General features: G+C 40.9%; 1 protein-coding gene across 10 annotated transcripts in view; it reads right to left on the bottom strand.

Moving 5' to 3' along the window:
- NCOA2 (nuclear receptor coactivator 2) overlaps window positions 1–25,882 on the bottom strand; it is a 255,534-nt gene that overhangs the window by 15,004 nt on the left and 214,648 nt on the right. For 9 of the 10 annotated variants that reach the window (XM_056522108.1, XM_056522104.1, XM_056522105.1 and 6 more), the window contains 8 exons: window positions 19,422–19,638; window positions 11,028–11,240; window positions 5,379–5,594; window positions 4,250–4,376; window positions 3,922–4,084; window positions 3,550–3,819; window positions 2,593–2,682; window positions 1,092–1,542 (listed from right to left, as the gene is read on the bottom strand). In XM_056522108.1, the coding sequence (XP_056378083.1) occupies window positions 1,092–1,542; window positions 2,593–2,682; window positions 3,550–3,819; window positions 3,922–4,084; window positions 4,250–4,376; window positions 5,379–5,594; window positions 11,028–11,240; window positions 19,422–19,638 (1,747 nt within the window). The remainder of the gene's footprint in view (window positions 1–1,091; window positions 1,543–2,592; window positions 2,683–3,549; window positions 3,820–3,921; window positions 4,085–4,249; window positions 4,377–5,378; window positions 5,595–11,027; window positions 11,241–19,421; window positions 19,639–25,882) is intronic. The other variant, XM_056522111.1, reaches the window with a different exon arrangement.

The raw sequence follows: 25,882 nt of genomic DNA, 5'->3' as shown, positions 1-25,882 counted from the left end.
TAGCAGAATTTCCGCAGTGTGAACACGACAGCAGAAATAACATTAAAGGCAATGGGCAGAGGAGATGTGCATTAATTTGGAGAGAAGAATTCATGAGGAATTACTTGAGTAAATTCCTCTTGAATTACTCAGTGTGAACGCATCCTAAAAGAGAAAAAAACAACAACAATAAAAGAACTATAAAATGATACAACCCCATTATGTTCTTGGCTGTATATAGCCCTCTCAGCAGTAATGCTCCAGAATTATTAGTATGTGTAATGTTGGGGGAAAGTCCGGTCAATGCGACATTACTCAGAGTATCTAGTCCTAACTTCAGTACCTTCGACATATATTGGTAGTATGGTCCATAATAAATACATGAAACATTCACAGTGGAAGGGGAAGCACACAAGAAGAGGCCCAGCCAAAAGACATGGAGGTAATATGGAAAAACATGAAGACATGATCTAAGCACAGGACAGGTCAACACCAGGAACACAGCAGCAGTAAGCAGCTTTAGACGAGCACAGTAATGACAAAGCTATCTTATGTTTATAGGCTTGGCAAATTCGGTGTACTGGCCTAGTATTCACAGGTTAAAACAAATCTAGGAGATGTATTAGATCGGTCCATGGATGTTAATGACATGTTAGTAATCACATGCAGTTAAATACGTCAACATCTCGGATATTTGGAACCATACTTTAGTTGCGGGGATCAAGAGAATAATGAGATTTCTTTGACTACTTTCACTCTTGTAAATGCCGAAAGTGAATCCATTTCCTACTCCAAACAGAGTTGGTTATGTTGTAGGATGCAAATAGATTCATTTACTGGGATCCAGGAGGCACCAACATTCAGGTTTGTAGCTTTATCAATTCTAGCACATATAAGAGTGAATAACTCGCCATGAGTTGCGCAAAGACTGGTTTCTTTGTTTGCCACCCAGTCACTTCCAAGAACTCGTCAAGCCTATGAAGACTGCTGATACTAGAAACCCCATCATAAGTAAGGGGATGGACTGCAATGTACTGCTTTGCAATAGGTTGCAGGCCTAGCGACACTAAAGAGGTTAAGCAAGACCTGCACTTAAAAGTGGAAGGTGGTACCTGAGCTGGCAAACTGGAAGGCATTGTGCTGAATTGGGGGATTCAAGACAGGCCCATACTGTCCTCCCATACTCCCCATGATCCCTTGGTTAGCCAGATTCATCTGGGAGCCATGCAAAGAGCTGTGAGAGAGCGACTGTGACCCAGGGCTGGGGGGCACTGGGGAGAAAGGACTGGTGAAAGGTGGTGGGGATGGAATTCCAGTACCGTAGTTCGGAGGAAATGGAAACTGCTGTGCATTGGCTTGTGGTATCCGAGGGCTGCTTATTGATCCTGACATGGCTGCAGAAGCCACCATGTTTGGTGGCATAGACAGTCCTTGACCTCTCATCATCATGGCCCTGTGTTGCACTTGCTGCTGTTGCTGCTGCTGTTGAAGTTGTCTTTGCCGAAGGTGTTGACTCAAGATCTCCCTTTGCCGTTGAGCCAACATTTGTGCATTGATGGGTGCCTGCAAAGAGAGTTGACCAAATTCATAACATTTTATTTTATGTAACATGTAAAAAAAAAAAACATTCTCTGTACTGCTTCCAATGTCTACACATTTATACAAGGATATTTGGACACACAGATACTTGTATGTAGGGGTCATGTCCTGGAAAAAAAAAAGTGAGTGGACTCATCCAAGACTTTCATTCTAGGGCTGGTTCTGCAGGACTCCTGCTAATGGCAAAGGTGTTCCTGCTGGGAAAAAGTGCAGGAACTCAGTTCCCATGTGTTCCTGCAGGACTTGAGCCCTGCTTGTATGGCTCCACAATAAGAATAAGTTACAGAAAAAAAAGAACAAGGTTACAAAAACTGCGATCCTCCCATACGCCTGCATCCTATGAATACTCTAATGCAGTGTTTACCAACCATGGTGCCTCCAGCTGTGGCAAAACTACAACTCCCAGCATGCCCGGACCGCCAAAGGCGGTCCGGGCATGCTGGGAGTTGTAGTTTCGTCACAGCTGGAGGCACTATGGTTGGGAAACACTGCTCTAATGGGAGGAGGCAGTTGGCAGGCTCCTCTGGTGATGGGGGCTTATCAACCCAAAAACAAAAAGATTAGGTAGTTGAAACCAAACCACTCTCTAGTTATTTTCCCCCTACATCTGCCATAGGGAGACACTCGATAGGCCTGTGTACACAATAAATGGTCATCCGCTGCTGCAGAAATCACAGATTAAGATGACAATTATCTACTGGAGTGTTTCCCAACCAGGGTGCCTCCAGCTGTTGCAAAACTACAACTCCCAGAATGCCCAGACAGCTGAAGGCTGTCCGAGTACGCTGGGAGTTGTAGTTCTTCAACAGCTGGAGGCACCCTGGTTGGGAAACACTGATCTAATGTGTATGGCCAGCTTTATTCCCCATGTAACGAAGCCTCATACAACTCAGTCCCTATGTAGCCAAAATCATGCATCGTGTAACACAAATTTTCAGATCACGATAAACATTACATGCAGCATAGAGCTTTACAATGGACACGAGCTTACAATGTGCATAAGCTAAGCTTTACCTGCTCCCTCATCTGTGCTGGAACTCCTTGCCTTATGGACATATTCATGTTGGAGACATTATTCATAGGATTCATAATTGGTTGCCGGTTCTATAAAACAAAGGTAATCCGGAGTCAATCATTGAACGTCCATTTAAGAACATTTCTATATGCACTTTCTGACATTTGAAACTTTTTTTTCTTCCAATCTGTTTCTATTTTGTGATAGCAATTTCTTTTTATTAACAAATGTATTTAAATTTTAGCTCAATATGAAATTTTTTTAACATATAAACATCTAATATCACACATATAAATCCACCCCCTCCCCCTCCTCAATTTTAGGCTTCATGCTCTGTCGGACCTTATATCAACCATAAAAAACTACAACACTCATATTATCCCCTTTTTTACATACAACTATGCATTAAATGGGTACTCTTTAACTGATACCAGAAAGTTAAACAGATTTGAAAATTACTTCTATTATAAAATCTTTACCCGTCCAGTACTTTTTAGCAGCTGTATGCTACAGAGGAAATTCTTTTCTTTTTTAAATTTCTTTTTTCTCTTGTCCACAGTGCTCTCTGCTGACACCTCTGTCCGTGTCAGGAACTGTCCAGAGGAGCATAGGTTTGCTATGGGGATTGTCTCCTGCTCTGGACAGTTCCTGATACGGGCAGGTGTCAGCAGAGAGCACTGTGGACAAGACAAAAAAGAAAAGAATTTCCTCTGTAGAATACAGCTGCTAAAAAGTACTGGAAGGGTAAAGATTTTTTAAGAGAAGTAATTTATAAATCTGTTTAACTTTCTGGCACCAGTTGATTTAAAAAAAAAAAATTTTTATATATATATATATATATATATATATATATATATATTTTTTTTTTTTTTTTTCTTTCCCACCGGAGTACCCCTTTAAAGTTCCACCTCCCTATATTAAAGAAGAGAGAAATTTGTAACATTAAGTTTACTGACATGCTGGATGCGGTGCTGTAGCTGGAGTCTTAATGGGTTTGGTGGATTTTGTACCATTCCAGTGGGCCTCAATCCTGGCCGGGTTTGCATACGCAGCATTCCATAGGTTGGTCGCTGCCCCATAGGGTGGAAGTTTGGATCTGGCATTTGAGCATAGCTATTCTGTGCCATCTGCCCTTGAGAGTAAGCATGGTTGTAGAGAGGCGCCTTCTGTTCCATGATCAAGCTGGATTCTTGACTGACAAATGATTCCGGATCAACAGTCTGACTCTAATAATAAAAAGATCTGTTTTACTACAATTTGCAAGGTATATATCCTACGACTTACAAATGAATGAATACTACAAAGTATATTGTTAACCAGGAATATACCTGACTGACTAGTTCTGGTATTCCAAGCGCTCTGTCAATTTCCTCCAAACCGTCAAAGTTTCGTAAAACCATATAAAGCTGATCGAGGAGATTCCCCTCTTCATTCGGAGACTCTGATGAAGGTGGGGGACAAAGTATGTCTTCTGAAGAGCTGAACTGCTGCCTACAAGTGAGAAGACTGAAGCCATTACATACCGAATGAAGACCACATCGTTTTTACTGCCACATACTAAACAGGACAATGGAGCTCAGGTTACTAGTTTGATAAGAGCCTCTCCTATAAATTTTTTTTTTAGGACAATGGATGAGCTGTGGTTACGAAATTTACCTGTTCTGATTGCTGAAAGTTTGTTCAATAGGCAAAATACTATCGGGCCATGGAGCGGTTTGGTTAGGAGGCGCCTGCTGCTGGGTATATGGTGGCCCAGTCATGTTCATGTCTAATTCAGAATTTCCTTAAGGGGTAAATAGAAAAAAATAAAAAATAAAGTCAATTACACAGTATAGTTCAATGGACACTTACAATGTCAACTCTACAGCTATAAGAGAATTTATACTACGTTAATAAACATACATTCTTAATAAATCCAACATTATTAGGCAATAGAGTTCAGCAAATCTACTGTAAGATAAGACGAACCTGAATCTACTGAATCCACTTTCCAAGAGTATCGATTCTCCAGAAAAGTCTAGAATGAGACTCCGGACTATCTCATTCCAGACTTGGAAAACCCTTGACTTTTATAAGACTAAATGAATCGCCGGCTGATTAAAATGATTCCAATTTGCTGACACTTACTGTAGATTCTCTCTATGAGCAATATTACTTCTTATGCAGACAATAAAGCATACGTGTACAGTACACTGTACAGCACTGTTTCCCAACCAGGGTGCCTACAGCTGTTGCAAAACTACAACTCCCAGCAACTCCCGAGAATGCTGGGAGTTGTAGTTTTGCAACAGCTGGAGGCACCCTGGTTGTAAAACACTGCTGTACAGAGTCTTCTGATAATATAACAACAACAACTGGTGCCAGAAAGTTAAACAGAATTGTAAACTACTTCTATTTAAAAATTTTAATCCTTCCAGTACTCATTAGCAGCTGAATACTAAGAGGAGATTCTCTTCTTTTTGGAACACAGAGCTGTGTGCTGACATCACGAGCACAGTGCTCTCTGCTGACATCTCTGTCCATTTTAGGAACTGTCCAGAACAGGATATTTTTGCTATGGGGATTTTCTCCTACTCTGCTGACATTTCTGTCCATTTTAGGAACTGTCCAGAGAGCACTGTGGTCATGATGTCAGCAGACAGCTCTGTGTTCCAAAAAGAAAATAATTTCTTCTGTAGTATTCAGCAGCTAATAAGTACTGGAAGGATTAAGATTTTTTTTAATAGAAGTAATTTACAAATCTGTTTAACTTTCTGGCACCCCTTTAAAGCATGGTCTGACTTACCCATATTCATTACAGGGGACTGCATCATTGGTCTAGGACATGGCTGGTTGGCAGGCCTCATTGGCATACTTGAGGTTGGACTGCGAATCATGCTCTGCATTGGCCTGTTCATTGTATTGCCAGTTGTGGGACATGCCGTCCTCACAGGATTTGCCGTCTGTGAACCCCACTCAGTCGACTGTAAAGTTGGCCGAGGGCCATTTCCACCCATCATTCCTGAAAAAAAATATTCAATCATCTTAAAGACCAGACACCTAGTTGGTAATTTTCATAACTAAAAGAGAAAAGTTTGCTGAATGAATAAGTGCAGAAGCAGATTCTATGGTTTTGTATACTTTAGAGGATTCGGTAGGAGTCACCATGATAACGCACATTGGTGGAGATTCATCAAGACCTGTGGTGAGGAAAAGTTGCCCAGTTGCCCATAGCAACCAATCAGATCGCTTCTTCTATTTTTCAGAGGCCTTTTCAAAAGAGAAAGTAGCGATCTGATTGGTTGCTATGGGTAACTGGTCGACTTCTCATTTACACAGGTTTTGAGGAATCTCCCCTATTATTCCTATATGATGACCATATAGTTACAGCGAGTCCTACTGCTTTACACCCCCCTAATAACTCGGGGTGACTGCTCATTTCTTTGCCTGCTGTAGGCTTTGAATTATAGGCTGCCCACCTATGGGCTTCATACAGTTTAATAAATGGGCTGTAAAATAATGGACTGTACATGTAGCAATTAATCTAAATAGGGAGGCCTAATGTTCATGGGATTCAAGTAAAGTGATACATGGGAATGAGCCTATTGCAGTGAAGGTCAGCATGCCATTTTACCAGTATCTTGGCATATAATACAGACATAGGGGGGAAATTATCCTTATCTGTGTAAATTAAAGGGGCACTGTCAGATACAAAAACTAAATGAAAATTAAAGCCCTTTTGTAATATGGTTGTTTACATTTTCTTTTAATATTTAACAAAGAAAACGGCTCCTGAAAATCCCACCAAGAGGGGCCATGACTCATGGACAAGGCTGTATGAGCAGACACACCAATCACCTCCCACCACCACAAGGAGGGACACGCCCCCTTCCACCACACACACACCAATTACCTCCCACCACAAGGAGGGACACGCCCCCTTCCACCACACACACACCAATTACCTCCCACCACAAGGAGGGACACGCCCCCTTCCACCACACACCAATCACCTCCCACCACCACAAGGGAGGGATGCGCCCCCTTCCCCTAAGAGGATTTCTAACACTGTGAGCTAATGAAAAGATGGATTTTTATAATAAATATAGGTGATAGAGGCATAACAATTAGATGTACATGTTCAGGATTAGGTACCGAGTAACATTCATTCTTTTTTTTTTTTTTGTGAGATCTGAAGTACAATTTAACCCCTTGCCGCAAAACGCCATTTATAAACAGCACTGCGGCACAGCAGGGTTATGTAGCGAGCTCAGAAGCTGAGCTCACATCATACCCGCACAGTCCCGGCTGCGATCGCCGCGCCTTAAGTGAAAGCTTCGCGGCAGCTCAGTTGGGCTGATCGGGACCACCCCGGTGTCCCCATCAGCTAGGACACATGAGGACGGTGTCTCTTACCTGCCTCCTCCGCATCCGATTGCCAAATGACTGCTCCATGCCTGAGGTCCAGGCAGGAGCAGTCAAGCGGGGATAACACTGATCAATGCTATTCTATGGCATAGCATTGATCATGCAAGCTGTATAATGCATGTTATAGCCCCCTATAGGGGCTATAACATTGCAAAAAAAAAAAAAAAGAGAAAAAAAGATGATTTAACACCTCCCCTAATAAAAGTTTGAATCACCCCCCTTTTTCCACTAAAAAAAACAAAAACACTGTGTAAATGAATATAAACACGTGGTATCACCGGGTGCATAAATGTCCGAACTATAAAAACTGGCTGAACATTGTGGAGAAATTTCAAGCAGTGGTCTAGGCTGGAGTGAGATTGTGCAAAATTGTGAGCAAAAATTTGGCACAATTTTAAATGGTCTATCTTGATAAATCGGCTACCACTGCAAAGGGGGCTCTTTTTTACTTCAATTCACTCATTGTGCAAACATTTGTGACACCAAAAAATGTAGGGTAAAAGCCTGAATGTTAACCCAGTCTAAGCTACCTGCAGATCACTAACATGGGAGAAAAACAAAAATAATAACAAAATTGCAGAAGCTCGGCACAAGCCTCTGTAAATTGACAATATAGCTCCCCCTAGTGTACAGAACATAAAGCTAAAGTAAATTGCACTTTTTATGTTTTTTATATATATATAAATATATATACACACACACACACACACACACACACACACCGTATTTTTCGCCATATAAGACGCTCCGGCATATAAGACGCACCCAATTTTAAACGGTGAAAATCTAGAAAAAAAAGATTCTGAACCTTAACCTGCAGACCTCCAGATGTTGCAAAACTACAACTCCCAGCAAGCCCGGAAAGCCAATGGCCAGGAGTTGTAGTTTTGCAACATCTGGAGGTCAGCAGGTTGAAGACCACTGGTTGAAGACCACGTGTCCCCGCCACTCAGGACCTGTCACTGCTGCCCTGGATGTCGCCCTACATCGCTGTTGCCGCGTACCCGGGGTGTCCCTGTTGCTCTGGAACATCTGTGCTGCCGGGTATCCTCGCTCTCAGTTGCCGCCATCACGTCGCTATTGGATGACGGGACGGCGTGAGCGACGACGTGATGACGACGAAGGAGAGCGCTGGCCATGCAGGGGATCCCGGCACGGAGTAGACACCGAGGAGGAGGGTAAGGTCCCTCCCGGTGTCCTGTAAGCTGCTCGGGACGCCGCGATTTCCCCTCGGCGGTCCCGAACAGCCCGATCGCTGCGTCTGAAGGGTTAATAAAGGGCATCACCGTGATCGGTGATGTCCTGTATTAGCCACGGGTCCCGGACATTGATGGCTGCAGGGACCGACCCGATAGGACAGGTTTTAATGTGTATTTGCCGTATAAGACGCACCTACTCCCGCCCCCGTTTTGGGGAAGAAAAAGTGAGTCTTATACGGCGAAAAATACGGTATAATATATATCCAGATCACAAACATAAACCGCAGCACACCAGATTAACGTGAAGTGGTCTTTATTCCAACCAACGGAATAAAGACCACTTCACGTTAATCTGGTGTGCTGCGGTTTATGTTTGTGATCTGGATCTAGGAGCTCCTGACCTGGGATTATCTCCGCTTGCACCCCTCGTGACTAAAGGACTGATGTGCCGCTCCACTTGCTTGTTCTTCTATATATATATTTACACAGTCATGGCCGTAAATGTTGGCACCCCTGAAATTTTTCTAGAAATTGAAGTATTTCTCACAGAAAAGGATTGCAGTAACACATGTTTGCTATACACATGTTTATTCCCTTTGTGTGTATTGGAACTAAACCAAAAAAGGAGGAAAAAAAGCTAATTGGACATAATGTCACACCAAACTCCAAAAATGGGCTGGACAAAATTATTGGCACCCTTTCAAAATTGTGGAAAAATAAGATTGTTTCAAGCATGTGATGCTCCTTTAAACTCACCTGTGGCAAGTAACAGGTGTGGGCAATATAAAAATCACACCTGAAAGCAGATAAAAAGGAGAGAAGTTCACTTAGTCTTTGCATTGTGTATCTGTGTGTGCCAAACTAAGTGTGGACAACAGAAAGAGGAGAAGAGAACTGTCTGAGGACTTGAGAACCAAAATTGTGGAAAATTATCAACAATCTCAAGGTTACAAGTCCATCTCCAGAGATCTAGATTTGCCTTTGTCCACAGTGCGCAACAATATCAAAAAGTTTGCAACCCATGGCACTATAGCTAATCTCCCTGGGCGTGGACGGAAGAGAAAAATTGATGAAAGGTGTGAACGCAGGATAGTCCTGATGGTAGATAAGCAGCCCCAAACAAGTTCCAAAGATATTCAAGCTGTCCTGCAGGCTCAGGGAGCATCAGTGTCAGCATGAACTATTCGTCGACTTTTAAACTAAATAAAACGCTATGGCAGGAGACCCAGGAGGATCCCACTGCTGACAAAGAGACATAAAAAAGCAAGACTACATTTTGCCAAAATGAACTTGAGTAAGCCAAAATCCTTCTGGGAAAACGTCTTGTGGACAGATGAGACCAAGATAGAGCTTTTTTGGTAAAGCACATGTTTCTACTGTTTACCGAAAACGGAATGAGACCTACAAAGAAAAGAACACAGTACCTACAGTGAAATATGGTGGAGGGTCAATGATGTTTTGGGGTTGTTTTGCTGCCTCTGGCACTGGGTGCCTTGAATTTGTACAAGGCATCATGAAATCTGAGGATTACCAATGGATTTTGGGTCGCACTGTACATCCCAGTGTCAGAAAGCTGGGTTTGCGTCTGAGATCTTGGGTCTTCCAGCAGCACCCCAAACATATGTCAAAAAGCACCCAGAAATGGAGGGCAACAAAGCACTGGAGAGTTCTGAAGTGGCAGCAATGAGTCCAGATCTAAATCCCATTGAACACCTGTGGAGAGATCTTAAAATTGCTGTTGGGAAAAGGCGCCTTCCAATAAGAGAGACCTGGAGCAGTTTGCAAAGGAAGAGTGGCCCAACATTCCGGCTGAGAGGTGTAAGGAGCTTATTAATGGTTATAGGAAGCCACTGATTCCAGTAATTTTTTTCCAAAGGGTGAGCAACCAAATATTAAGTTAAGGGTGCCAATAATTCTGTCCAGTCCATTTCTGGAGTTTGGTGTGAAATTATGTCCAATTAGCTTTTTTTCCCTCCCTTTTTTGGTTTAGTTCCAATACACACAATTTCAGGGGTGCCAACATTTACGGCCATGACTGCATATATAATTTTTTTTTAAAGCTATTCCTCATTTCTGTCATCTCATAGTGTTATCCTACATTTCTCCCCCCAGATATGTCTGATCAAACAATAAGGGTATGGCCACATGCAGAGTAGCTCAATGTAGAGTTCAATATAGAATATGGAAATTAGGTTTAAATAAAACCAAAATATGTTAAATTAAAAGAAAAAAAAAGTGCTTGCAGACCTATTAATAGACCCATGGGGCTTCTGCTACAAAATCCACAAAGCTGGGCAATTATTGCAGGTTTTGACTTCCCCATTGAAGATCACAGGGAAAGTTCAAAACACCAAAAGTGACATGCTGCAGATCGAGATCCTCACTTTAGGACATTTTCCCCTTGGATTGTGTGTAGATTTATTTCTGCAGTGTTTGGATTCGATTCTTTAGGTCTCATCCACTTTGCTGCTTCTGTATAGGTTGCAGATTTTCTGAATAGAAGCTGTGTGCAAAAAAACTGCAGCAAATACACCACATGATCAACATAAGCGTGATCCACTGATATCCCATTGAAATCCCTAAGTTTTACTTTGCAGTGTTTACAAGAATTTGCGATTGAGTTAGGTAACTAGGAAATAGTTTTACATAATCTTTATATTAACTCCATGTATTTGTATTTTTATAATCCAAACACTATGTAGCATCACTCCTACAGAACAGCTGTGTATGGCTGTATGTGAAGCCATTCATAACACATATATATGGCTGTACAGTAAACCAATAGTGCCCTTCTATTATGCATCCAAAAAAACATAAATGTCACCTACCAGGACTACTGCTGCCCACACCACCTTGTCCTCCCATCATTGCCTGACTGTTCATCATTCCAGATGGCGGCATAGCAGAGAAGGGGCTGGTATTCCTCATGGGTTGAAAGGATCCAGCAGTGGTCTGGTTCTGTAAACCAATGTCCAATGGTACATTCTGGTTTGGTAAAAGTCTTCCAAGCTGAAGCTGTTGAGCGCGTTGATTATTGAACACTGCACAGACATAACATGAAAAGAATGTTTATTACTCTTGTATATTAAAAGAGGACATACATCTCATAGAAATCCAGTATGGATAATACAACGTGTAATGAAATCTGGTCAACATTTTTGATCAGTCAGGGTCTCAGTGCTGGGTGATACAGCTTCTCTGGACAGCCTCATTGCAAGTTTTTGGGGCAAGACGAAGAACAATGCAAGACGGGGGGTGAAGTGCACAATCACATGCTTCTCCTACTTGTTCTCCTGGTCAGTGAGGATCTCAGCAATTTTGACTTGTCAAATTATTATAATATTTTTTTGTTTGTTTGCTTTTGTTTTAAAAGTACACTTTAAGAACATTCTACATTATGCTATTTGTGGACAATTTCAAGGAAGCACTGTGTGTATGGGGCTATTTATTATGGATCAATATCTGTATTACCCCATTTATTATGCTGTATGGTGTTTTTTACTGTGAGCTACTGTGTGCGCGCCACTATTTTTTTGTAGTTGTGGAGCACTATTATAGTATGGATCTACTATTATAGGGGTGTTATTAGTTACTATACAGTGATACTATTTAGTAACAGTATGGTGAGGTTATTTGGGTACTGTATAAGGGTGTTATCCAGTTACTATACAGTGATAATATTTAGTAACAGTATGGTGGTGTTATCTGGGTACTGTATGAGGGTGTTATTCAGTTACTATACAGTGATAATATTTAGTAACAGTATGGTGGTGTTATCTGGGTACTGTATAAGGGTGTTATCCAGTTACTATACAGTGATAATATTTAGTAACAGTATGGTGAGGTTATTTGGGTACTGTATAAGGGTGTTATCCAGTTACTATACAGTGATAATATTTAGTAACAGCATGGTGGTGTTATTTGGGTACTGTATGAGGGTGTTATTAAGTTACTATACAGTGATAATATTTAGTAAAAGCATGGCGGAGTTATCTGGGTACTGTATGAGGGTGTTATTTACTTACTATACAGTGATAATATTTAGTAACAGCATGGCGGCATTATTTGTGTACTGTATGAGGGTGTTATTCAGTTACTATACAGTGATAATATTTAGTAACAGCATGGCGGTGTTATTTGGGTACTGTATGAGGGTGTTATTCAGTTACTATACAGTGATAATATTTAGTAACAGCATGGCGGTGTTATTTGTGTACTGTATGAGGGTGTTATTCAGTTACTATACAGTGATAATATTTAGTAACAGCATGGCGGTGTTATTTGGGTACTGTATGAGGGTGTTATTCAGTTACTATACAGTGATAATATTTAGTAACAGCAAGGCGGTGTTATTTTTTGGTACTGTATGAGGGTGTTATTCAGTTACTATACAGTGATAATATTTAGTAACAGCATGGTGGTGTTATCTGGGTACTGTATGAGGGTGTTATTTACTTACTATACAGTGATAATATTTAGTAACAGTATGGTGGTGTTATCTGGGTACTGTATGAGGGTGTTATTCAGTTACTATACAGTGATAATATTTAGTAACAGTATGGTGGTGTTATCTGGGTACTGTATAAGGGTGTTATCCAGTTACTATACAGTGATAATATTTAGTAACAGTATGGTGAGGTTATTTGGGTACTGTATAAGGGTGTTATCCAGTTACTATACAGTGATAATATTTAGTAACAGCATGGTGGTGTTATTTGGGTACTGTATGAGGGTGTTATTAAGTTACTATACAGTGATAATATTTAGTAAAAGCATGGCGGAGTTATCTGGGTACTGTATGAGGGTGTTATTTACTTACTATACAGTGATAATATTTAGTAACAGCATGGCGGCATTATTTGTGTACTGTATGAGGGTGTTATTCAGTTACTATACAGTGATAATATTTAGTAACAGCATGGCGGTGTTATTTGGGTACTGTATGAGGGTGTTATTCAGTTACTATACAGTGATAATATTTAGTAACAGCATGGCGGTGTTATTTGTGTACTGTATGAGGGTGTTATTCAGTTACTATACAGTGATAATATTTAGTAACAGCATGGCGGTGTTATTTGGGTACTGTATGAGGGTGTTATTCAGTTACTATACAGTGATAATATTTAGTAACAGCAAGGCGGTGTTATTTTTTGGTACTGTATGAGGGTGTTATTCAGTTACTATACAGTGATAATATTTAGTAACAGCATGGTGGTGTTATCTGGGTACTGTATGAGGGTGTTATTTACTTACTATACAGTGATAATATTTAGTAACAGTATGGTGGTGTTATCTGGGTACTGTATGATGGTGTTATTCAGTTACTATACAGTGATAATATTTAGTAACAGCATGGCGGTGTTATTTGGGTACTGTATGAGGGTGTTACTTACTATACAGTGATAATATTTAGTAACAGTATGGTGGTGTTATCTGGGTACTGTATAAGGGTGTTATTCAGTTACTATACAGTGATAATATTTAGTAACAGCATGGCGGTGTTATTTGGGTACTGTATGAGGGTGTTATTTACTTACTATACAGTGATAATATTTAGTAACAGCATGGCGGTGTTATTTGTGTACTGTATGAGGGTGTTATTCAGTTACTATACAGTGATAATATTTAGTAACAGCATGGCGGCGTTATTTGTGTACTGTATGAGGGTGTTATTCAGTTACTATACAGTGATAATATTTAGTAACAGCATGGCGGTGTTATTTGTGTACTGTATGAGGGTGTTATTCAGTTACTATACAGTGATAATATTTAGTAACAGCATGGCGGTGTTATTTGTGTACTGTATGAGGGTGTTATTCAGTTACTATACAGTGATAATATTTAGTAACAGCATGGTGGTGTTATCTGGGTACTGTATGAGGGTGTTATTTACTTACTATACTGTGATAATATTTAGTAACAGTATGGTGGTGTTATCTGGGTACTGTATGAGGGTGTTATTTACTTACTATACAGTGATAATATTTAGTAACAGCATGGCGGTGTTATTTGGGTACTGTATGAGGGTGTTATTTACTTACTATACTGTGATAATATTTAGTAACAGTATGGTGGTGTTATCTGGGTACTGTATGAGGGTGTTATTCAGTTACTATACAGTGATAATATTTAGTAACAGCATGGCGGTGTTATTTGGGTACTGTATGAGGGTGTTATTCAGTTACTATACTGTGATAATATTTAGTAACAGTATGGTGGTGTTATCTGGGTACTGTATGAGGGTGTTATTTACTTACTATACAGTGATAATATTTAGTAACAGTATGGTGGTGTTATCTGGGTACTGTATGAGGGTGTTATTCAGTTACTATACAGTGATAATATTTAGTAACAGCATGGCGGTGTTATTTGGGTACTGTATGAGGGTGTTACTTACTATACAGTGATAATATTTAGTAACAGTATGGTGGTGTTATCTGGGTACTGTATGAGGGTGTTATTCAGTTACTATACAGTGATAATATTTAGTAACAGTATGGTGGTGTTATTTGGGTACTGTATGAGGGTGTTATTTACTTACTATACAGTGATAATATTTAGTAACAACATGGTGGTGTTATTTGGGTACTGTATGAGGGTGTTATTCAGTTACTATACAGTGATAATATTTACTAACAGTATGGTGAGGTTATTTGGGTACTGTATAAGGGTGTTATCCAGTTACTATACAGTGATAATATTTAGTAACAGCATGGTGGTGTTATTTGGGTACTGTATGAGGGTGTTATTAAGTTACTATACAGTGATAATATTTAGTAAAAGCATGGCGGAGTTATCTGGGTACTGTATGAGGGTGTTATTTACTTACTATACAGTGATAATATTTAGTAACAGCATGGCGGCGTTATTTGTGTACTGTATGAGGGTGTTATTCAGTTACTATACAGTGATAATATTTAGTAACAGCATGGCGGTGTTATTTGGGTACTGTATGAGGGTGTTATTCAGTTACTATACAGTGATAATATTTAGTAACAGCATGGCGGTGTTATTTGTGTACTGTATGAGGGTGTTATTCAGTTACTATACAGTGATAATATTTAGTAACAGCATGGTGGTGTTATCTGGGTACTGTATGAGGGTGTTATTTACTTACTATACAGTGATAATATTTAGTAACAGTATGGTGGTGTTATCTGGGTACTGTATGATGGTGTTATTCAGTTACTATACAGTGATAATATTTAGTAACAGCATGGCGGTGTTATTTGGTTACTGTATGAGGGTGTTACTTACTATACAGTGATAATATTTAGTAACAGTATGGTGGTGTTATCTGGGTACTGTATAAGGGTGTTATTCAGTTACTATACAGTGATAATATTTAGTAACAGCATGGCGGTGTTATTTGGGTACTGTATGAGGGTGTTATTTACTTACTATACAGTGATAATATTTAGTAACAGCATGGCGGTGTTATTTGTGTACTGTATGAGGGTGTTATTCAGTTACTATACAGTGATAATATTTAGTAACAGCATGGCGGCGTTATTTGTGTACTGTATGAGGGTGTTATTCAGTTACTATACAGTGATAATATTTAGTAACAGCATGGCGGTGTTATTTGTGTACTGTATGAGGGTGTTATTCAGTTACTATACAGTGATAATATTTAGTAACAGCATGGCGGTGTTATTTGTGTACTGTATGAGGGTGTTATTCAGTTACTATACAGTGATAATATTTAGTAACAGCATGGTGGTGTTATCTGGGTACTGTATGAGGGTGTTATTTACTTACTATACTGTGATAATATTTAGTAACAGTATGGTGGTGTTATCTGGGTACTGTATGAGGGTGTTATTTACTTACTATACAGTGATAATATTTAGTAACAGCATGGCGGTGTTATTTGGGTACTGTATGAGGGTGTTATTTACTTACTATACTGTGATAATATTTAGTAACAGTATGGTGGTGTTATCTGGGTACTGTATGAGGGTGTTATTCAGTTACTATACAGTGATAATATTTAGTAACAGCATGGCGGCGTTATTTGTGTACTGTATGAGGGTGTTATTCAGTTACTATACAGTGATAATATTTAGTAACAGCATGGCGGTGTTATTTGTGTACTGTATGAGGGTGTTATTCAGTTACTATACAGTGATAATATTTAGTAACAGCATGGCGGTGTTATTTGTGTACTGTATGAGGGTGTTATTCAGTTACTATACAGTGATAATATTTAGTAACAGCATGGTGGTGTTATCTGGGTACTGTATGAGGGTGTTATTTACTTACTATACTGTGATAATATTTAGTAACAGTATGGTGGTGTTATCTGGGTACTGTATGAGGGTGTTATTTACTTACTATACAGTGATAATATTTAGTAACAGCATGGCGGTGTTATTTGGGTACTGTATGAGGGTGTTATTTACTTACTATACTGTGATAATATTTAGTAACAGTATGGTGGTGTTATCTGGGTACTGTATGAGGGTGTTATTCAGTTACTATACAGTGATAATATTTAGTAACAGCATGGCGGTGTTATTTGGGTACTGTATGAGGGTGTTATTCAGTTACTATACTGTGATAATATTTAGTAACAGTATGGTGGTGTTATCTGGGTACTGTATGAGGGTGTTATTTACTTACTATACAGTGATAATATTTAGTAACAGTATGGTGGTGTTATCTGGGTACTGTATGAGGGTGTTATTCAGTTACTATACAGTGATAATATTTAGTAACAGCATGGCGGTGTTATTTGGGTACTGTATGAGGGTGTTACTTACTATACTGTGATAATATTTAGTAACAGTATGGTGGTGTTATCTGGGTACTGTATGAGGGTGTTATTCAGTTACTATACAGTGATAATATTTAGTAACAGCATGGCGGTGTTATTTGGGTACTGTATGAGGGTGTTATTCAGTTACTATACTGTGATAATATTTAGTAACAGTATGGTGGTGTTATCTGGGTACTGTATGAGGGTGTTATTTACTTACTATACAGTGATAATATTTAGTAACAGTATGGTGGTGTTATCTGGGTACTGTATGAGGGTGTTATTCAGTTACTATACAGTGATAATATTTAGTAACAGCATGGCGGTGTTATTTGGGTACTGTATGAGGGTGTTACTTACTATACAGTGATAATATTTAGTAACAGTATGGTGGTGTTATCTGGGTACTGTATGAGGGTGTTATTCAGTTACTATACAGTGATAATATTTAGTAACAGCATGGCGGTGTTATCTGGGTACTGTAAGGTAGCAATATTAAACTACTTTATAGTGATCATAGTTAACAGTATGATGGTGTTTACATTTATTTGCCATGCCTCAAAAATATAGAGATTAACAGTAAACAATAATATTTATAATCAATCGCCTTCATGAACACCGGGCAATTATTGTGGTCATCCAAAAGACAAGAACTGGCCGCTGTAAATGAACCTTTATTGGGGTGTATTCAGTCTTCGGGCAGCTCATACTGGAATACACCCACGTTTATAAGCAAATCAATTTTTCTTACTAAAGATGTGAGTCTAGAGCAGTGTTTCCCAACCAGGGTGCCTCCAGCTGTTGCGAAACTACAACTCCCAGCAGCTGTCCGGGCATGCTGGGAGTTGTAGTTTCGCGACAGCTGGAAGTACCCTTGTTGGGAAACACTGGCCTAGAGCAAACATATACTTAATGATTACTTAAGGGGGCTATAACGGATTAGAAAAACATAGTTGCTTTCGTCCAGACACAGTGAGACACCTGTCCCCAGTTTGTGGTATTCAGGTCAGTTCCATTGAAGTAAACGCAGCCATCAATGCTTAAAAATTCCTTTTTCTTAGTAGGTTTTAAATAATTTTGGGTTGGTGGAACCAATTTCCGAAATAAACGGGGCCGAGACTGATTTAACTGATATATGTAGGAACAAGCAGAGATATAATCTGCCCACAGTAAACTAGGAGGGAGATTTATCAAAACCTGTCCAGAGGAAACGTTGCTGAGTTGCCCATAGCAACCAATCAGATCACTTTCCTTTTTCAGCGGTCTTTTCAAAAATGAAAGAAGCGATCTGATTGGTTGCTATGGGCAACTCAGCAACTTTGAACAGTTTTTGATAAATCTCCCCCCTAGGTGTTTGACACAAGTAAGGCTGCGTTCACATGGCCGTCTAGACCCGTTCCGTTCTTCTCTAAATTAAAAACGGACTTAAAATAAAAAACGGTCAGTAACGGATACAAACGGATGTTATCCGTTTGTATCCATTTTTGTTCAGTTAATAAACCCCAAAAAATATATTTTTTTTGTGAGCATGCTTAAAAGTAAGAACTGATCAAAAAACGGATTGAAAAAAACAGATGCAAAAGGATGACATTAAAGGCTCATCCGTTTTCCATAGACTTCAATGGTAAATTTACTGTATCAGTTTTTTCTTCCGTTTTTTGGACGGAAGAAAAACTACTGCATGTGCCGTTTTTTCTTAAGTCAAAAAAAAAAACGGAAATGAGTGCAGACGGGTGCAAACGGATTGTAAAAAAATCCCATTGACAAGAATGAGATTTTTTTAAAACAGTTTTGAATCCGTTTACAGCCTGTAAAAAAGCAAACAAAACAGGGATAAAAAAGGGGATAAAAAAAACGGGGACAGACGGCCGTGTGAACGCACCCTAAGGCTGCATTCTCATCACGATTTCTCCATCCGACCTGAGTACACGATTTTTATAACTTAAAATCGTATGAAATCGTATATAAAGTCGGATCCATTGACCTCCATTAAAAAAATCGGAACCATTACACACATCCGATTTGATCCGCATCCGATTTCACACGATTCTTGTTCAGGTCTGAAATCGTGATCAACCCCGATTTCAGACCCGAACAAAAATCGCGTGAAATCGGATGCGGATCAAATCTGATGTGTGTAATGGTTCCGATTTTTTAAATGGAGGTCAATGGATCCGACTTTATATACGATTTCATACGATTTTAAGTTATAAAAATCGTGTACTCAGGTCGGATGGAGAAATCGTGATGTGAATGCAGCCTAAAACAACAGAGAAAGTGCAAGGTTACGTTTATGTTATTGACTTTCTGGCTTCCATTTCCTATAGTGAGCAGCAGGGGGCGCTGCTTGTTTACAAACAATCTCTCTTTGGAAAAACACAAAGAAAACAAGTGGTTGATGCTCTCAGACAGAGAAACACAATCAGGAACAGGAAATCCTACGTGAAGGTCTGAGACTTACTGTTCTGCTGCATCCGGAGCACTCTCTCCCTCTGCATTCGGTGAGGTAGGGCCGAGCTGTTATCACCAGCGATCTGCATCAGGTCATTGATGATCGCTTGTTTGTCCACGGAGTTAGCATCAGGCCGAGTGTCCGAGTAAAGCTGGTTTAACTGGCTGTTCTGTAAGTCATCCAGGATTTCATCCAGGTTATCTAAATCAGAGCTGCTCGGTAAAAGCTTCAAAGAGGGGAAACAAACAACAAGGATATGTTAGGCCCCTTTCACACTACAGGTATCATCCTCTAAAAAACTCCATCATCAATCCCGGCAAAAAGTCCTGAAAACGGACATTCATGTCAATGGGATTTTTTGAACATCCTTTTGCATAAGGCATGTCCGCTTTTACTAATGTCAGTTATTTTTGCCGGCAGAAAAGACTGTACGTGCACTCATTTTTGGTCTGGCAAAAAAAAAAAAAAAATGGTGAAAAACCGGAAGTTAAAATTTTACATTGAAGTCTATGGGAACCCGGATGTTCAAAAAAAAAAAAAAAACACAACAACAACATCTGTTAGGGTGTGTTCACACTACGTTTGTGCTCAGCACAAAAATCAGATGTTAAAAAACTGATAATTACTGATGATAAGGGTGGGTTCACACTACGTTTGTAGTGTACGGGTGCTGGATTCGGTTGGAAGGGGCGAAAACCATCCACTCCCATATCCCAGCCGGATCCGGCCCGAACCCCATTCATTTCAATGAGCCAACTGGAGTCAAACGCTGACGTTTGTCTCATTTTTGCCCCGTATACGGTTTTCTGACCGGACCTAAAACTGTGGTATAAAAATGAAAACAACCGGAGTTAGCGCTTGACACCGGTCGGCTCATTGAAATGAATGGGGTTTGGGCCAGATCTGGCTGGGATACGGGAGCGGAAGGTTTTCGCCCCTCCCAACCGGATCCAGCACCCGTACACTACAAACGTAATGTGAACTCACCCTTATAATCAGTTATTGTCAGTTTTTTAACATCTGATTTTTGTACTGAGCATCCTCAGTAAGCTTTACAAAAAAGGGTTAAAAACCTGATTTAAAAAAAGCATTTAACTGGTAATAACGGATGATAACGGGATGATAACGGATGAACAACATAAGGTTTTTTAAGAAAAACCCCATTAAAAATAAGGGATGAGGTCATCAGTTATCATCAGTTATTGCATCTGGGTTTTTTCATCCCTTATTACCTGTAGTGTGAAAGGGGCCGTAGACATCACAATGAGGTTTAGTGCATCATACGAGTACAGTCAAAAGTCCTTTAATCCAGCAACTAAAAATACTAAATAATCCAGTAAAGCACTGCAATAGACTATGGGATTACATAAAACCCCAAGATAAGTGAGTAGAGATAACCGAAACAAGAGCATAAAGTGCCGCTCAAGTCACGTACCTACAACCCAGGTGTCTGCCGGAATCCACTCCCCAAGGAATAAGGAGAATTCAAATATACAAAAAAAGGCAGTCCTCTAAGTTGTTAGGGATAATATTTGTAGTGTATACAAGATAGGAGATAAAAATATATAATATACAATAAAAAGACGTTATACTCGTATACACTTATGATATATTATGATATAACCTCTTTCAATTGTATATTATATATTTTTATCTCCTATCTTATATACACCACAAATAAAAATTATAATTATTATCCCTAACAATTTAGAGAACTGCTTTTTTTTGTATATTTGAGTAGAGATAACCACTTGGAAATTCCCCTGATGATACCAATAGGGTTCGGTCAGTTTTTTCAATGAAAGTCTCCAGTGTATACCCCACATGCCCCCTATTGACTCCAATGGTATCACTATGTACGCAGCATGGTATGGTTTGTTCTTTTTCTTGTAGCACACTGTATAGTAAAGCACAGTCAGCTGTACGGCAATGTATACTGGTCACTCTTATGGCCTCCTGTAGGTGACAGAAGCCGTATGGATGTGTTTAATGTATACACTGGAGTGTAGAGATACCAAACCTCTGATGCTGCTTGGACACTGATTATACTACAAGAGTTTGCTAACATTTTACTTTTGAGCTGTTTTACTGTTACTATGGGGTTTTATATACGTTAAGATTAAATGATAATTGAAAACATCTGATAATCTGACATTCGGGTCCTATAGATCTTCAGCTGCTGCAACCAACCCAGATGGAGCTAGGAAGACCTAATTCTAGGTGTAGGATCACGTCCTAGAGGAGATCTGTATCTATCAGACATCTGTCAAAAATTAGATGGGAATACCCCCTTAAAGGGGTACTCCACTGGAAAACTTTTTTTTAATCAACTGGTGCCAGAAAGTTAAATATATTTGTAAATTGCTTCTATTAAAAAATCTTAATCCTTCCAGTACTTATCAGCTGCTATATGATCCACAGGAAGTTATTTTCATTTTGAATTTCTTATCTGTCTGACCACAGTGCTCTCTGCTGACACCTCTGTCCATAACAGGAACTGTCCAGAGAAGGAGAGGTTTGCTATGGGGATTTGCTCCTACTCTGGACAGTTTCTAAAATGGACAGAGGTGTCAGCAGAGAGCACTGTGGTCAGACAGAAAGGAAATAAAGAAAAAAAAACTTCCTATGGCGCATACAGGAGCTGATAAGTACTGGAAGGATTAAGATTTCTTAATAGAAGTAATTTATAAATCTGTTTACATTTTTGGCACCAGTTGATTTAGAATTTTTTTTTTCCAGTGGAGTACCCCTTTAACTATATTCTGAGGGTGATCAGTGTGGGTGCCTATTGTTTGGCAGGGGGAGGGGGGTACTCCTGCTGTGGGAACTGGAGCTCTTACTTCAGCTTATGCTCTTAGAGCAGCCTCCGGACTACAGCCAGGATTGGAGAAATCACTGATCCTGACCATTTAACCCCTTTATTGGTGTGGTCCATGAACAAAGTATGATCACAGAAATTCAACTGGGTATCCCCGTGACCCGATGAGAGATTGGGGAATTCAGCCCGTGGGAACTGAAAAAGATCGCAGGATTGTCCTTTCAGCAAGCCTTAAAGGTAGGACACACTAAATGCAAACTAAAGTATAAAACAAAGATAAAAAACGTAATTCACAAAAAGTCTACAAAAAAGTAATTTACTATAAGGCCCCTTTCACACTACAAAATTCTCCGTTTTTAAACATCCGTATGAAGTTCCGTCTGAAAACCAGCTGAAAACGGCAGTAACAAAATCCTATACGTCCGTTAGAAAATCCTATTATAGTCTATGGGATTTTCTAATATCCGTTATAGTCGGTTATTCATAACGGACGTTATTTTGTGACGGAAGATCGTAACGGAAGAAATAGTGCATGCATTATTTCTTCCGTTACGATCTTCCGTCACAAAATAACGTCCGTTATGAATAATCGACTATAACGGATATTAGAAAATCCCATAGACTATAATAGGATTTTCTAACGGACGTATAGGATCTGGTTACTGCCGTTTTCAGCTGGTTTTCAGACGGAACTTCATACGGATGTTTAAAAACGGAGAATTTTGTAGTGTGAAAGGGGCCTAAAAAGAAAAAACTACACAATCTGTATATTTGCACAACCATAAGGATACGAAGCGTAAATAAAAACAACAACCAAATAAACAAACAAACCAATTCTAAACACAGCTTGTTTTTATATTCATACAGTCTGAAAAGGTTACAGAAATCCCACAGCCATTCATAAATACCCTCAAACTGGGTCAAATAAAAAAAATAGACACAATTTGAGCCCAATAAAAACAGCCTCCTACAGTCACAACAATGAAAAGTAAAAAAAACAAAAAAAACAAACAAAGATAAAACATTTGTGATATTAAAAAGGACTGATCATGAAGGGGTTAACCAGGGTGCCTACTACGGACATTTACGTGGAATGGCAGAATGACTATTAAAGGGGTTATACAGGAAAAAACTCAACTTTAGCAGCTGATAATTATTGGAAGGATTAAGATTTTTTTAATAGAAGTAATTTACAAATCTGTTTAACTTTCTGAAAATAATTGATTTTATATATATATATATATATATATATATATATATATATATATCTAAAGTTTTTTCCTGAAATACCCCTTTAATAAATGTCTATCATGTTTTTTTTTAAAAGGAGTTCATGGATCCAATGTGAGGATCCGACAGTCTGAAGATGTACAAGACGTGCATGTGTGGGAGCATGTGGGGTGGTGGTGCGGCGAGGGAGAAGAGAACATTTTCTGCTCATCGGTGGCTTAGTGCAATGTTTCCCAACCAGGGTGCCTCCAGCTGTTGCAAAACTACAACTCCCAGCATGCCCGGACAGCCAACGGCTGTCCGGGCATGCTGGGAGTTGTAGTTTTGCAACAGCTGGAGGCACCCTGGTTGGGAAAACACTGGCATAGTAACATCATTTAACCCATTAATGCCACCATTTCTGGTGCCAGTGTCCTAGACGCCATCATTGGTTTTTATTTCAATAAGAACAGAGGAGGGAGGAGCTGCTCATCCTCCCGGCGGCTGTGACGTTTCTGCTATCAATACACAGAGATTGCAGAAGCCTCTCCTAAATGTAATGTGCCAGGGAAAAGGCTGCGATCATGGGCACTGACGTCAGCCCCACAGGAGAACACGCTCAGCATCTGCGGAGACCATGTTGGGAGGTGCAGTATTATGTAGGTCATCTAAGGACAGGTAAAAGCCACCACGAGGTGCAATGAATGAACGGCACATGATACAATAACGAGACGCTCAGAATGGAGCGGAATCTCAGCGGCTGAAATCCGACAGCACAGGAAGTGTTAACAGTGGCAATCTGCCTCCGTGTCAGCTTTTCTTGGCTCTGCCCTTGTACAAACACTGAACCTGCTACACAGCGAGAAGCCTTCTCTAAAACATAAGCAGCTGTAATCTGGGCCGCCCAGTCCAAGTAATGGCTCTCAATTAAACAACAGACGCGCAAGGCCCAGAATACTTTACAAAAAAGCGGAGAAACAGCCAAGTGGTCCAGATGGCATTGCTACCCCCGGATCACCCAAACAGTATTTTTGTCACATAAGGAGAGATAATCATTACAGCCTAATCATACAAAACATCTTAAAATAACTACAATGCTCACAGTGCACGGGGGAGAAATGCCAATAGATGATACAAAGGCGGAGAACACGCCAGTAACCCCGGCCCGGTGCTAGAACACGCCAGTAACCCCGGCCCAGTGCTAGAACACGCCAGTAACCCCGGCCCAGTGCTAGAACACGCCAGTAACCCCGGCCCAGTGCTAGAACACGCCAGTAACCCCGGCCCAGTGCTAGAACACGCCAGTAACCCCGGCCCAGTGCTAGAACACGCCAGTAACCCCGGCCCAGTGCTAGAACACGCCAGTAACCCCGGCCCAGTGCTAGAACACGCCAGTAACCCCGGCCCAGTGCTAGAACACGCCAGTAACCCCAGCCCAGTGCTAGAACACGCCAGTAACCCCGGCCCAGTGCTAGAACACGCCAGTAACCCCGGCCCAGTACTAGAACACGCCAGTAACCCCGGCCCAGTACTAGAACACGCCAGTAACCCCGGCCCAGTGCTAGAACACGCCAGTAACCCCGGCCCAGTGCTAGAACACGCCAGTAACCCCGGCCCAGTGCTAGAACACGCCAGTAACCCCGGCCCAGTGCTAGAACACGCCAGTAACCCCGGCCCAGTGCTAGAACACGCCAGTAACCCCGGCCCAGTGCTAGAACACGCCAGTAACCCCGGCCCAGTGCTAGAACACGCCAGTAACCCCGGCCCAGTGCTAGAACACGCCAGTAACCCCGGCCCAGTACTAGAACACACCAGTAACCCCGGCCCAGTGCTAGAACACGCCAGTAACCCCGGCCCAGTGCTAGAACACGCCAGTAACCCCGGCCCAGTGCTAGAACACGCCAGTAACCCCGGCCCAGTGCTAGAACACGCCAGTAACCCCGGCCCAGTGCTAGAACACGCCAGTAACCCCGGCCCAGTGCTAGAACACGCCAGTAACCCCGGCCCAGTGCTAGAACACGCCAGTAACCCCGGCCCAGTGCTAGAACACGCCAGTAACCCCGGCCCAGTGCTAGAACACGCCAGTAACCCCGGCCCAGTGCTAGAACACGCCAGTAACCCCGGCCCAGTGCTAGAACACGCCAGTAACCCCGGCCCAGTGCTAGAACACGCCAGTAACCCCGGCCCAGTGCTAGAACACGCCAGTAACCCCGGCCCAGTGCTAGTACACGCCAGTAACCCCGGCCCAGTGCTAGTACACGCCAGTAACCCCGGCCCAGTGCTAGTACACGCCAGTAACCCCGGCCCAGTGCTAGTACACGCCAGTAACCCCGGCCCAGTGCTAGAACACGCCAGTAACCCCGGCCCAGTGCTAGAACACGCCAGTAACCCCGGCCCAGTGCTAGAACACGCCAGTAACCCCGACCCAGTACTAGAACACGCC

The sequence above is a fragment of the Hyla sarda genome, chromosome 5, assembly GCF_029499605.1.
Source record: "Hyla sarda isolate aHylSar1 chromosome 5, aHylSar1.hap1, whole genome shotgun sequence".
In the NCBI taxonomy this organism is placed as follows: Eukaryota; Metazoa; Chordata; class Amphibia; order Anura; family Hylidae; genus Hyla; species Hyla sarda.
Note: the sequence above shows the minus strand (reverse complement) of the source record. Positions and strands in the feature narration are given on the sequence as shown.